The 13,650-nt window shown below is 40.7% G+C and overlaps 2 protein-coding genes across 12 annotated transcripts in view; one reads left to right on the forward strand and one right to left on the reverse strand.

Annotated features, from left to right (window-relative positions):
- The window catches only part of PRCP (prolylcarboxypeptidase), an 80,501-nt gene extending 70,476 nt beyond the window's left edge, over nucleotides 1-10,025 (reverse strand). The window contains exons 1-2 of one of the 5 annotated variants that reach the window (XM_055283095.2): nucleotides 9,843-9,948; nucleotides 6,512-6,659 (exon numbers count right to left, since the gene is read on the reverse strand). In XM_055283095.2, the coding sequence (XP_055139070.1) occupies nucleotides 6,512-6,589 (78 nt within the window). In that variant the 5' untranslated portion in view covers nucleotides 6,590-6,659; nucleotides 9,843-9,948. Of the gene's footprint in view, nucleotides 1-6,511; nucleotides 6,660-8,559; nucleotides 8,978-9,842 lie in introns of those variants that run through there. The other 4 variants (XM_055283097.2, XM_055283096.2, XM_055283094.2 and 1 more) reach the window with 4 other exon arrangements.
- The window catches only part of DDIAS (DNA damage induced apoptosis suppressor), a 51,052-nt gene continuing 47,110 nt past the window's right edge, over nucleotides 9,709-13,650 (forward strand). For 2 of the 7 annotated variants that reach the window (XM_063642013.1, XM_063642012.1), the window contains exon 1: nucleotides 9,764-10,169. The gene's annotated coding sequence lies outside the window, so the exon portion shown is untranslated. Of the gene's footprint in view, nucleotides 10,170-13,650 lie in introns of all 7 variants that reach the window. The other 5 variants (XM_063642009.1, XM_055283092.2, XM_055283091.2 and 2 more) reach the window with 4 other exon arrangements.

Genomic DNA, 13,650 nt, shown 5'->3' on the forward strand with positions numbered 1-13,650 from the left:
CAGTTCCTCCCACTGGGCACACACCTACCTCAGGGTTTTTGCACTTGACCTTCCCTGCCTAGACATTCCCTGTGCCTAGAATGTTTTTCCCCATGCCTAGAATGCTCTTTCCCCAGTGCTTCGAATATAGTAGGCACCTAATAAAAAATTAGGTAAATGAATTTAGACACACATTGAACATTCATTTTCTATTTTGCTTTTTTCATTTATTATTAATGCATAAACATTTTATTACATTGTCAGACTACTTTAAGACCATAATTTTTCGGGCTAACAATATTCCATTTTATAGACATACTGCAAGTTATTTACAATTTGGGACTGAAAAACCAGGATATTTACAAATGGGATATTTTGGATGTTTCTTCCTTTGATATTTCTGAACCTCACTTCACTTTTAGAAGTGAATCTACTAGTGAGAATATGTACCTCACAGGATTGTTGTAAAGGCTGAATATGAACTAATAAGTGGACACAGAGACATCAGTTTTGTTACTACTGCTTAGATTACAGAGACATCATGATGTCAATGAAAGATCATAGATCTTGAAAGAAACAGATAAAAACATGACTCAAAATACTGTCCTTTAATAGCTTAAGACACTTAACCTCTATGAGCTTCATTTAAACCATCTATTTCAAAAAGTGATTATATTAATAATAATTAAGAGATGTAAAAGAGTTTAGCATAATATTGAGCTCAGAGTAGATAATAAATGTTCATTCATTCACTTCTCACAAACAATACCTAGAGTTTTTTAAATTGTGAACCAGAAAGAAAAAAATATTTTTATAAATTATCCCATTACATACATACTGTTAAATAGATAATAAAAATTTTCAGTAGAATTATTCTTTTTAATTAATTACTCAACACTTACCAAAGCACACTTAAGATTATAAAACTATATCAGTTTTGTTTCTTTTATTACAATAAAGATAGGCAAAACAATTATTTTTTAATAATTACTGAATGATGGTATCAATAAATAAGTTCCTTTTTATCATGTGCTTTAATGTATATACATAACAGGACAATAAACTATTATAATGATGACAAGTTAAGCAAGAAAATATTTTAAAAATTCACCTCACTTCAGGGCTATTTCTTGAAGCAATCTGTGTGTTGGAGTCAGATGAATGCCAAGACATTACAAAATTTTCAGTGTTTTCCATGTTGTTTAGATATAAGTTTGAGTATATGCAATTGGAATGGTCAACAAGTACAATTTGAACTCCTTCAGGATATAGTCATCTCTGCCTGGCCAGGACCTAGCCCAGTGCCTGACATATAAAAGACATCAGATCAGCACTGAGTAGGTAGGTAGGTGGGTGGGTTAAGTGACTGATTGAGTATGGTAGTCATTAGTGCTGTCTCTCTGTCTAGGCACTACAAAGCCAATACTTTTTGTCTCCCTACCCTGTGATTGGGTACAGTCATTTAACCAGTTCTAGCCAAGGAATTGTGAGAAGCGACATAAGTAATTTCCATTTTGGAGCATTTATATGAGATCTTCCATGTTCTTTTTCCACTGCTAAGTGTTCATGAAAGCATATGCTAAAAAGGAAACCCCGATCAGCCACTTAGTCTCTGAGTGAAAGCAGGAGCACAGCTCCCTGCTCAGTCAATTGGAAGTTTATGATAGTAAGGGTCATACATTTTGTTAGGTTAAGTGACCGAAATTTATAAATTTTACTATAGCAGCAAAACCTGATCTATCCTGGATAATACAAGCAAAGTAACAACATTCATTTCAGAACTAGAAATTCATCAGAGTTTAATTTCAGAAAAACAAAATGGTACAGGTAAGCAGTATAGCTCAGTATAATAATTTAACCTCTCTGTATGATAGTTCTCTTGCTCGTCGAGTTTGATGGCTCCTGCCTGTAATCCTAGCACTTTGGGAGACCAAGGTAAGAGGATTGCTTGAGGACAAGAGTTCAAGACCAGCCTGGGCAACATAACGAGATCTCATCTCTACAAAAAGATTAAAAAATTAGCCAGGCATTGTGGTGTACACCTGTAGTCCCAGCTACCTGGGATGCTGAGGTGGGAGGATCACTTGAGCCCAGAGGTTCAAGGCTGTAGTGAGCTATGATCACATGGCTGCACTCCAGCCTGAGTGACAGCAAGATCCTGTCTAAAAACAAACAAACAAAAAGGATAGTTCTCTTGCCTACAAAATGGAATAATAGCATCTACCTCACAAAACAGTAATACGGATTAAATAAGTGAATGTCTATTAAGTACTTAGGATAATATTTAGGGTATTTGAAGCTTTCAATAAATGGTAGTAAATTACTGTCATTAATAATGCATTAGACACATTTACACTACATATGTAATTTTACTTTCATCTCTTACTCCTTATTCATTTTAATTTATGGCCAATTTTTTCAATTCATAATATCTTTATTAAGAAGTACCATACCCTGTCAGAACCACATAAAAAAATAAAAAGAAGTACCATCCAAGGCACTAGGAATGAAGACAAATAAGATCTACCATCAAGGTATTCTCCTTACCTATGATTCTCCTTTCTTCTCCAATAGACCCACAACCAAGCAAACTTTAAAATCACAAACACAATGTTTTACTACATTATAATATAGATCAACTATGCAATATTATAAATATTTATCAATTGAAGAGGTGATTACTTTTTAATTTAAAAACACTTTATATGTTATGGGTCTGTGTCTTATTCAAAGTCAAGATAATAAAGTTGTTTATGTCCAATTCACCAAAGGCAATTAACGTTATGGCAAAAAACGAAACTTGTACCCACATTCCCACTGTTCCTAATGCAGTGCCCTATAAACAGGAGGCACTCAGTGAACAGAATTATAGGTATATCAGAGATCAGCAGATCCAATCCATTTATCTTACAAATTAGTACAATCAGATCTAGAGGGTTAGGCAACTTGCCCAAGAGTATGATGTGAGTTAGTGGCAGGGCTGATCCTAGAACCCAAACTTTGAAAATGTTTTAAAAGTCTAAATTCTCTAAAGCGCAAAGTTCCTGCAATATGCTGACAGAGGAATATAAACAAGACAGTGAAAAACCTTAAGTTAATTTTTATTGAAATTAGATTTTAGCATTAGCTAGTAAGAAACTTAAAACTCAGCTATCAGAAAGACAGTGTTAGATTTACTATTGTTATCAAGAGAAGAAGGTACTTCCAAAAACCTAAAAGGGTAAATTCATTACCATATTTCCCCCCAACACTTTATCAACACTTAAAATAGCATAGAAAGAAAAACAGAAATAGTTTCATATGCTTCTTTTTATGTACAGAATCTTGTGTGAAAAGAATGATTTTAAGCAAGAAAAAAGGTTAATTCCTAGGCCACAAGTCTGTTAAAGTATTGATTATTTTAGTCCTATTGATTTTAAAAAAGTGAAGGGGTTAATTAAAGCCATGCACATTAGGAAACTGCAAGATAAAAATAATGTTTATCATTTATTGTTTACTAAGTGTTACGCACTGTGCTAAATATGCACTTTACACATACCACTTCTTTTTACAACAAACTTACAGGATAGGTGATATAATTATCTCCATTTTGCTGATTATGAAAATAGGGGCTGCCTCTGAGTAACTTAGGTAGTGACAGAAACAGAACTTGTTCTCAAACCTGTTTGCCTCTAAATAATATGCTTTGGGTTTTGTTGTAGTTGTTTTTTATTTTTTTGTACAGACAGGAGGTCTCACTATGTTGCCCAACCTGGTCTCTAGCTCCTGGCCTCAAGTGATCCTCCTAGCCTCTCAAAATGCTAGGATTACAGGTGTGAGCCACCACACCCAGTACTAAAAGCTGTGCTTTTAACCACCCTCCTGTTCAAGCTCTATCAAGTTTCTGACCCTCTATAATTTAGATCAAGGTCAATCCATCATATCTAAGGGGAAGGCTACATGATCTCTAAGGCCCCTTCTAAAAAAGATTCTGTGTCACCAAACACATAAATCAGTTCTGAATTCACACAATATTTCTGACAGGACACTCCAGACCTAAGGGGAAGGCCATCAATAGATGAACAGATAAGAAGAGGAGAAAGGGGAAGAAAAATTTAAAAGAGGAAGAGAAAGATCTTTATCAACATGCCCTACAAGGTGCCTAACATAGCTAGACATAACATTTTAGTAGACATCAGGGCCACTGTGACAAAAGTGGGAAAGGGGAACCTAGAACAGGAATTGAAAGCGGAACTATAAAGGGTGTACGTAAATTTAAATAGCTTAGCCCACTGATGTGATCCCCTCACAGCAGATGAGGAAGGAGCTGCAGGAGTCAGTGACCATGAGCTCAATGCTGGGCCAAAACACAGACTTCTAACAGAAACAATGATCAGCAGTTAAATAGGAATAGCTGTGTACTAAATTTTCAGAAGAGGCATTACCACTATTGTCATGCATTTGGACGAGAGTGAATTTTCAGGACAGAGTTGTGAAGGAACTAGCACTTGTTCCATTAAGTTGTTTAAATCCCTACCATGTTCTATGCACCATCCACGTGGCTTTCATTTGTTACCACACTGAACTCTGACAACAACCTTGGTGGATGTGATGATTAATTTTATATGCCAACTTTATAGGCCATGGTACCTGGCTATTTGGTCAAATATCATTCTAGATGTTTTTGTGAAGGTATTTTTTGGATGAGATTAACATTTAAATCAGTAGACTTTACCCTCCATAATTTGGGTGGGCCTTATCTAATCAGTTTAAGGCCTTAATAGAACAAAGTTTGACTTCCCCTCACTTTGGGAGGCCAAGGCGGGTGGATCACTTGAGGTCAGGAATTCAAGACCAGCCTGGCCAACATGGTAAAACCCTGTCTGTATTTTAAAAACTGCAAAAATTAGCCAGGTGTGGTGGCGGGCACCTGTAATCCTAGCTACTCGGCAGGCTAAGGCAGTGGAATCACTTGAACCCGGGAGGCAGAGCTTGCAGTGAGCCGAGATCTCGCCACTGCACCCCAGCCTGGGCAACAGAGCAAGACTCCACCTCAGAAAAAAAAACAAGACTGACTTCCCCTAAACAAGAAGAAATTCTGCAGCAGAATGCCCGTGCATCCAAACTGCAACCCTTCCCTGGGTTTCCAGTCTCCAACCTACACTGAAGATTTTGGACTTACAAAGCCTCCACAATTGCATGAGCCAATTCCTTAATAAAAATCTCTCTTGTAAAGAGAGAAACACACAGACACACACCCTAATACAATAGATATTGCTCCCAATTTTACCACTGACAGGACCGATTCTCCCTCTTCACTACATCACACACTAAAATGTGTGATTCGGGACTCACATTCTAGCCTCAGGGGCTCAGGTGGGAGGTACAAGGTAATAAGCATGCAACATTGTAACCATAAGCCACACATTCCAGAGAGCCCTTTATGACTCTGATACCACACATACTACACATGTACCCAGAGCCTCGATGTGCCCAAGTGATGTACTATCCTTTCTCTGGTCTCCTAATTCAGTTATTTCAGGTAAAAGAAATCAAATATTCCTACCTAAATCACTATTTGAAGACTTCGAAAAAGGTGGAAAAAATAATTAGTAAAGAATTAAAGTAAAAGATATAAAGAAATATAAAAAATGATTTGTGACAATTAAATGATGGTAGTCTTTGCTTTGTTTAGGTTCTTTTTGGATAATCATGCATTCACTCTCTCAACAACTATTTATTTTGTGCTTTATACTTTTTTATAGGCTCTTCTAGGTATTGTAGAGTACTAACTAGCTGGAGGGACACATACAATATAGTAAATATGCAGGATGAAAAAAGACCAACTAAATTGCCTTAAAGAAGTCAAAGATTAACAGAAGAGGTGAGACATTTCTGCTGGAATAGAAGTATGAGTTTAAATAGTGGAGAAGAGGGATGGTATTCCAGACAGAATTTCTGACACAGTAGAAGTCACTTGAGTCTGTTAGGTTGCTAAAAGTGGGACCTGGGATGGGGCATTATGGCAGAATATAAAGTTGGAACGACTAGCTAGGGTTACATAGTAAGGAACAATGGATTCCCACGCCAAGGTGTTTGGCCTTTACCCTGCAATCAGAGTTATGAAGAATTTCTAAGCAGGGGAGGGATAAGGCCATGGGCTAAGCCTTTTTAGAGACCACTCCATAAAACCACATCCTTTATATACATAGAAGGACAGCTGGGTCCAGCTTGGTCACTGGGGCAGATATAACCACAGGTAAATCATTATAAAGTTTAATAAAAATTAAACCTTGAGTAAAAACTAAGCCTTACAGTTTTAATAATAAGTTTATTATTAGAAGGCATCGAAGTATTTCATGTGCTCTAACTAAAAAAGTTAAAGTTGAGTTTACACATAGTCCCAACTAAAAATCAATGGTTCAGAAATTGGCAACTAGTATAATTATAATTATGCAATAAATACATATATAAAAGTTTTCCTCAGAAAACGAAATAAAACTCAATTGGAATTGACAGAAGAAAAATTATTATTATGGTAATAAATACATACGTGGAATCTGTATCCTAAAATATAAATCAAATATAAGCCAGTGGACAAAATGTGGCTGAATAAAGCTGGACTTCGCATATCATCAAAAATGGAAAAAGAAACAGTGTTGAATTACATTTCTAAGGAGTGTAGTGGCCAAGAAAGGAATCTACAATAAAGGAACATAAATTAGGAACTAAGGTATTAACAAATCATGTGTTCCCTTCCACCCTTTCATTCTTTCACTCTCTTCTTTTCTGCTGATAGTTCTCTTTTTCATCAATCCCAATGGGATTTTAGAGATCTTCCATTCCAACAGTCCTCCCCCCGTTTTACTTTAGCAGTTGAGTTCTGCAAATAGTTGTATATAAAATCCCAGCATATAAAACAGATAAAAGCTGAAAGAGATCCAAGAGAGGGTACTAGAGCACCTAATTTGGCCTCCACTTCAGCCTTCATCCACTTTCCCTCCGAAACAGCTCCCCAGAGAGCCCTTAATTTTCCTCAGTAAACTGTAAAACACATTGGTCCTTGTCCCAACTCTCTTAATTTACAAATGAGGAAATTATGCCCTAGAGAATTAATTTAAGGGAGTTGTCTGAGAAAAAAGACTATTTCCTGGTACCCCTGCTAAAATTAAAATGTTTTCTCTTCCTCATAAACTTGAACTCAAATGTCTGGGTTAAAAATTGTTTCTTGGCTGGACGCAGTGGCACACGCCTGCAATCCCAGCCCTTTGGGAGGCCAAGGCAGGGGCATTGCTTGAGCCCAGGAGTTCAAGACCAGCCTAGGCAACATGACAAAACCCCATCTCTATTTTTAAAAATAAAAAATTTTTAAAATCATTTCTAAGTTACTGTGGAAATCTATGACATCCCTCTACCACAAATTACCACTCAAAATTCACATAAGGGCTGGGCTCAGTGGCTCACGCCTGCAATCCCAACACTTTTGGAGATTATTGAGCCCATAAGTTCAAGACTAACCTGGGCAACATAGTGAGCCTTGTCTCTACACAATCAACAACAACAAAATCTCACATAGGTCTATAACCACATATTATATGAACGCCTACTTGAGGCCAGATACTCTGCTAAGAACACGTTATCTGCTCTCATTTAACCATCACCACAAACCCCAAGAGATCAAGGAACTAGGCTCACAGAAGTACTGTAACCTGCCCAAGGTCACAGAGCTAGCAGGGTGGAATCCAGTTCTATCTGACTCCTAAAGCCAAGCTTCAGACCCTTGCACTATTTCTAATCCCAACCTTTTCCAAATCTTTTCCTATTTTTACACAGGCTTCAGAAATGCTGAACTTTAAGGATTCCTTGCCATTTCACAGAGGATGTACTTTTCCATCAAGACCTGTGGGGGAATGCCTCATGCTGCAGCCAAGCACAAAGGCATCAAGCCTAAAAACCTCTAAGTTCACGATACAGACCATAGAAAGGCTAGTCCCCACCCCCACCACAAACTCCTACAACTCCTTTTACAAGTATAGGCTACATACATTCAGTCTTATGGGGAATAGGGACTGTCAACAATTCTTAATAATAGGGTTACAAAATCAGCTCTGAGCTGACCCCTTATGAGAGGCTGGCTTTTAGGATGGATAACTATCCAATATTATCTAATAGGTAAAGATATTAGAATTTGTATTTAGGGCTGCCTTGGGGCAAAGGATGACTATCACCGCAGACTAGGTACCAGAGCTGGCATTTAATAATTTGAATTTGAGGGAAGGTCAAGGGAGTTCGGATTGGGGCACCCTCTGGGAGCAGGGGGAGTTGAAGTGATTGTCGTGTCCAATTACAGAAAAGCCTGAATCAAGAGTATGGAGCCAAAACTACTACCAAATTATTAGTAATGGGGGGAGAAAATCTAAACAGAACTGGGATTTGGGACCACCTGCTGGTTGGTCACTTCTGGAAGATGTGAGCCAAAGACCGAACAGATCCTAGGCATCAAGGGGTGTGAATTTCGAGGTGGGCTCCGTTGCCCGGGCTCTGAGGGTCAGGGTTCCCGGCGGTTGGGCCTGGGACGGCGAAGCCCCCGCTCCCCCTTACCTTCTGTTGGAAGTAGAGAACCGAATAGTTCTTGGCTACAGCCGGGAGGGATGTGGGGTTGGTTGGCAAGTGTAGGCTGCCGAGGGCCCTTAAGGCCGGCCGGAGGGCTATGGTGGCCCAGGGCGCCAGAAAAGACAGAAGCAGGAGCAGGAGGGCTCGGCGGCCCATGGCTCTGGCTGGAGACTGCAGTGCGGGTGGGAGGGCGAAAAGGAGGCCAGCAGAAGCGCACAGGCTAAGCCCTGCCCAGCCTGCAGCTCCGCCTGCCGCAAAACAGCTCCTCCCGGGGGAAACCCAAAGCCAGCCAGCTCCTCAGAGACGCCGCCCAAGCCGGGTCACCACAGCCACTCCGCCCCAATCCCCGAGGACACCGCCTCCACTCCACTTTCCTCTTGTGCCATCTGCTCCTTAGCACTCACCTTCATTGCGGTCACACCCCAAGTCTGCCCTTATCATGCTAGGGCCTCTTCCTACCTCATCGCTGTAGCCCATGCTTTATCTATAGCGCCCCCGAAGCCCACCTGTCCTTCAGGTCACCCAATATCCCTACCATTATCACCACCGCCAAACCCTGCCCTGGCCGCCTCAATTCCATTGCGACACCTCCTGCCTTCCGCAAATCCTACATAATGGCAATAACAGCTACCATGACAATTTATTGAAGGTTCACTACAGGCCAGTGTAGTGAACACTACAGGCCAGTGTTCACGAGGCAGGGAGGCACAAGCATCATCTCCTCTAACTCAATCGTCACAGCAATGTTGTGCGTCGTATATGATTGTTATTCCCATCTACAGATGTGGAAACTGAGGCTCAGAGAGGTGCAGGAACTTGCACTAGATCACTCAGCAGTGAACGGAGCACGTCGTCGCAGACCGCTGGGTCCAGCTCCAAAGACTGTGCTCCTTGCACCCACCTCCATCATGGAGCGTAACCACTCCCTATGATACTCCGTTCTTGGGTCACCCCAAAACTGTGTTGCTCGCACAACCCATCCATTACACAGGTCGCCCCGGGTCCACATCGCCCCTAAATCCCGCCAGGTCCCGGTCTCTTCTTTCAAGTAACGCCCCCTTTCTTCTCCGGCACCCGAAAACCCACTCCGCGCTCCACCTCCCTCCTGCCTCCTGCCACCGCCCCCTTCCTCCCTCCTCCCGTGGGTAGTGCTAGCCCCTAGGACAGCGCCGGGTCTGGCTTCCAAAGCTCCCTCAACCCTCTTCATCCGGCTTCCATTCCCTCTTTCAGTCACCCCGCCAGACCCCAGGGCCCTGCGGCTCGCTCCACACTTTCTGGGGATCCCTACGCCCAGGAGGCTCAGCGCCGCTCCAAAACCAACTTTACGGACTGTACTACTGATCCACCTGTCGGGGAGAAAGACTCTACCCGCAGTTTGACGAAAATGGTCGTTCCCAGATGCTTGTAGGATTTCTTGGCTAAGCTCCACCCTCTGCGGCGCCTTCTTCTGATTGGCTCTGAGTAATCCCTGCCAAAGCGTTACTTCCGGCGGAAAAGGACGCGGGAGATTCGATTGGAAGGCTGCCGGCGAGCTACTGAGTCCGGCCGGTCTGAGGCACTGTGCGTCTACTGGGCCCGCTCCTGGTCTTCTCCCCCAGGTGAGCTGGGTAAAGGGGTTCTCGGGAAGCCCAAGGGCCGGAGACTTCCAAGGGGGCTCTTAACTTCATTATGAATGAGACCCACTCAGAGCCTGGCACTTGTTTTTTCACAAGTCCTTCTCTGTATAACGGGCAGCCATGAGGGTAACAGAATATAAACGTCAGTTATTTTATTTTAGACTCAGTGCTTTTGCAATCACCTAACGAACGTTTATTGAACACTTACAGTGCCATCGAGCTAGACTCGGAGTGAGCTTTTAGAATCGGAAATAGAGAGGAAAAGGCGCGACTCTTGCTTCTGTAATGTGCAAATACGTATTCAGCGGGCCACTGTGCATAGTAGTACGTGCTGAAAGGGGATCTTCCAAAATGCTGTAATGGCTTAGAAGGAACATACTTTAACTGAGCCATGTGCTTAAACCAGAGCTTGAAAGTTTTCTTCCTTTTCACATCCAGCCAGTCCCTACCAGCCTCTTGAATATCTCAGATCTGTTCACTTCTCTCCGTTTTTTACTGACATTATTTTGGTTCGACCCTATAACTGCTACATAGCTGTGACAGTAACCCCCCTCCCCCCCCCGCCCCAGCTGGTTCTCCTGCTTTCAGTCTTGCTACCTTCCAGTCCAGTCTCCACATTGCTGGGCTGATAAAGTTCATGTTTGACCGAGGCACTCCCCATTGAAAACCTTTCAGTCGCTCCTATTTGCCCTCAGGTTTAAGCCCAAACTCTTTAACATGACTTACAGACTCTTTCCTGTCTGACTTTTGCCTGGTTTTCCACCACTCCAGCCATATAGAATGTCTTTTGTGTTCCTGAAGTGTACCATCCTCCTTCTCACCCCAAACTGTCTTCTGACCCTGTCCCTGACCTGGCTAATTCTTACTCAGTTTGCAAAGCCTTTTAAATCAGAAACCCTTTCCTGACCCCATAATACTGGATCACAGAGCACCAAGTAATTATTTGTTTATTCTGCAGATAGTTAAGTGCTTCTTTCGTCTGTGCCATGAACTGCTAGGTACTGAGATCCAATGATGAACAAGGTAGATTCCTGTTCTAATGGAACTTACCTTTTATGGATGGAATTAAGGAGAATTTACAAGGAAACGATGTGAATTAGATTGGTCTAAGAAGACGTTTCCAAGGAGTTGATACTGATGCCTAAAAGATGAGCGTGATCCAACCATGCAAGAGAGGGAAAGAAAAACATTCTAAACAGAGTGAACAGGTTGTGCAAAGGTCCTGAGGCAGGAAAGAGCTTGACATGTTAATGTTGAAGAATCTAAGGAAAGACCAGTATTGCTGGAATATATTCAGAAAGGACAGTTGTATGAGATGAGTCTGGAAAGATGGGCAGAGACCAGATCATGGTTAGGAGGTTAATCCAGCACCATAAACAGGAGATAATGGTGGTTTGGATTAAGATGATGGCAGAATATATGAGGGAAAAGTGAATGATGGTTTCTAGGTATGGAAGTAGATTCAAGTACCTTCTGATGAGTGTGATGTGAGATGTGAAAGAAAGGGAGGAATGACAAATGACTCCTAGGTATCTGGCCTGAGTTACTGGTTATTGAGTAGTACCATTTACTGAGATGTTACCTTCTCCATCCCTGTAATAAATGTCCCATAAATGATATCAATGGAAAAACTGTATTGTACTAAGATTTTCCTTGTTCATGTTTTTAAAGTATTTTTCATCAGTATTTCTCCTTCCACTGAAGATTTTGTCTCTTTCTTTTTTTGCTTGCTTAATTTTCACTCTCCTGCCTGCCTCTCTTACTTTTCTAGAATTTTCGTGTCAATGTTACTAAATTATTTTTTAGGGACTTATTATGACTGCCTTTAGAAAAATTAAACAAGTATGTGCCCTTGGAGGAGACCATTAGACAATGTTAAGAAAACAATTCAAAACAGCCACACTTCCCATAGCTGAGGCCTCTTGGCCTGTAAAATATGAAACAGAAAATTGGAGAATTACAAGGTGACAAAGATTTTCATGCAAGGCAAGAACAGTTTGGAGAGGAACGAAGAAAGGGAGAAAAGTTAGTCATACTTTCTTTTCTTTATGCCATTAGAAGTGGAACTAGTTTTTTAAAGGAGTAATTTCATCCTTTGGGCACAGTCTTGAAGCAAATACACATAGTTTCTTTCAAGTGTGAAGCTTGAGCAAAGAGAGTAATGGACTAGAAAGACTGGTAAGCTACTCATCAGAAGGCATGAGTTCCAGACCTGATTAACTTCTCTGAGTGGATCAGATAATGATGCAAAAGCACTTTGCAAACTGTAAAGCAGTCAAATGAACTCAAACTGGATTATGAACTTTAAGATAGGATTCACATCTTATACTTTTATGTTTTCTTCAGCCCTATCCCCAGATGCCAGTTTACACTAAATACTTAATTGAACTTTTTCTCTAGGATCTAACATAGAATAAGAATTAGTTTAGATTTTCTAATCTAACCCAGTTTTTCTAGATCTTCTAGTCTAGCCCAAAGAAGAAAAAAAGATGTGTTGGTATGTGCATGTATGGGCACGGTTTTTCATAAATGATTAAGATGCCTTCTGAGAACTTGATTATGAGGTAGTTAAGCTGAAAGGTCACCAAATAATGGATTAGAGCAAAGAATTGCAAAATCATCCAAACGAGACTAAGATGCTGTCAGGCCTTAGGGATTTAACTATAACCATGTTTATCACAAGTGTTATTCACCATGAGATAGTCTCAATGACTAGGCTACTGGTTTTCAAGTGTGGGCAATTTGGCCATTACCTGGGAACTTAAAATGCAGATTCTCAGGCCCTTATCCCAGACTTACTGAATCAAACTCTGGAGTTGGAGCCCAGCAATCTGTTTTATCAGGCCTTCTAGGTGATTTTGATGTATGATAAAGTTTGAGAAATACTTGTCTAGTATGAAAATGGGATGCAGAGGTTGTAATCAATGAGTTTATATATCTGGTACCACTGACAAAACCATCTCTAGAATGAAAAATGCATCAGGCATTAGCTTGATTCCATTAAATAGTTGATTCACCACACAGCTCTTCTTCAAGCAACTTTCTGTTTATAATTTTAGTATAATATGTAGTTATACCAAATATACAAATATGGGCTTCTGATATGTCCCTTCCCTGTGATGGTAATTTTTCATGGTAAATTAGTAGAACATCTTTGGATTACAGTTCAGCTCCCCGTATGGCTTGTCTAAAAGGAGAGAAAGCAAGTATTCTAGAATATTCCATGGTAAATTAGATATGTACTATAGTGTGTCCACATGGATCCCACATATTTTAATAAGCATAAGTCTATCAGAGCCTTCATTCCTGGACATTGACCTAGGTAATCCCTGGTATGTGCCCTTTGAAAAAACAAAGGCCAACTGAGGCCTTAATTAGTTCTGCCCCAACACTTACACTTTTGTCCCTCTTTCTACCCTCCGTATTTCTACTTTTATGTGTGAGAGATTTAAAGAAAGCAAGA

The sequence above is a fragment of the Symphalangus syndactylus genome, chromosome 6 (assembly GCF_028878055.3).
Source record: "Symphalangus syndactylus isolate Jambi chromosome 6, NHGRI_mSymSyn1-v2.1_pri, whole genome shotgun sequence".
Lineage (NCBI taxonomy): Eukaryota > Metazoa > Chordata > Mammalia > Primates > Hylobatidae > Symphalangus > Symphalangus syndactylus.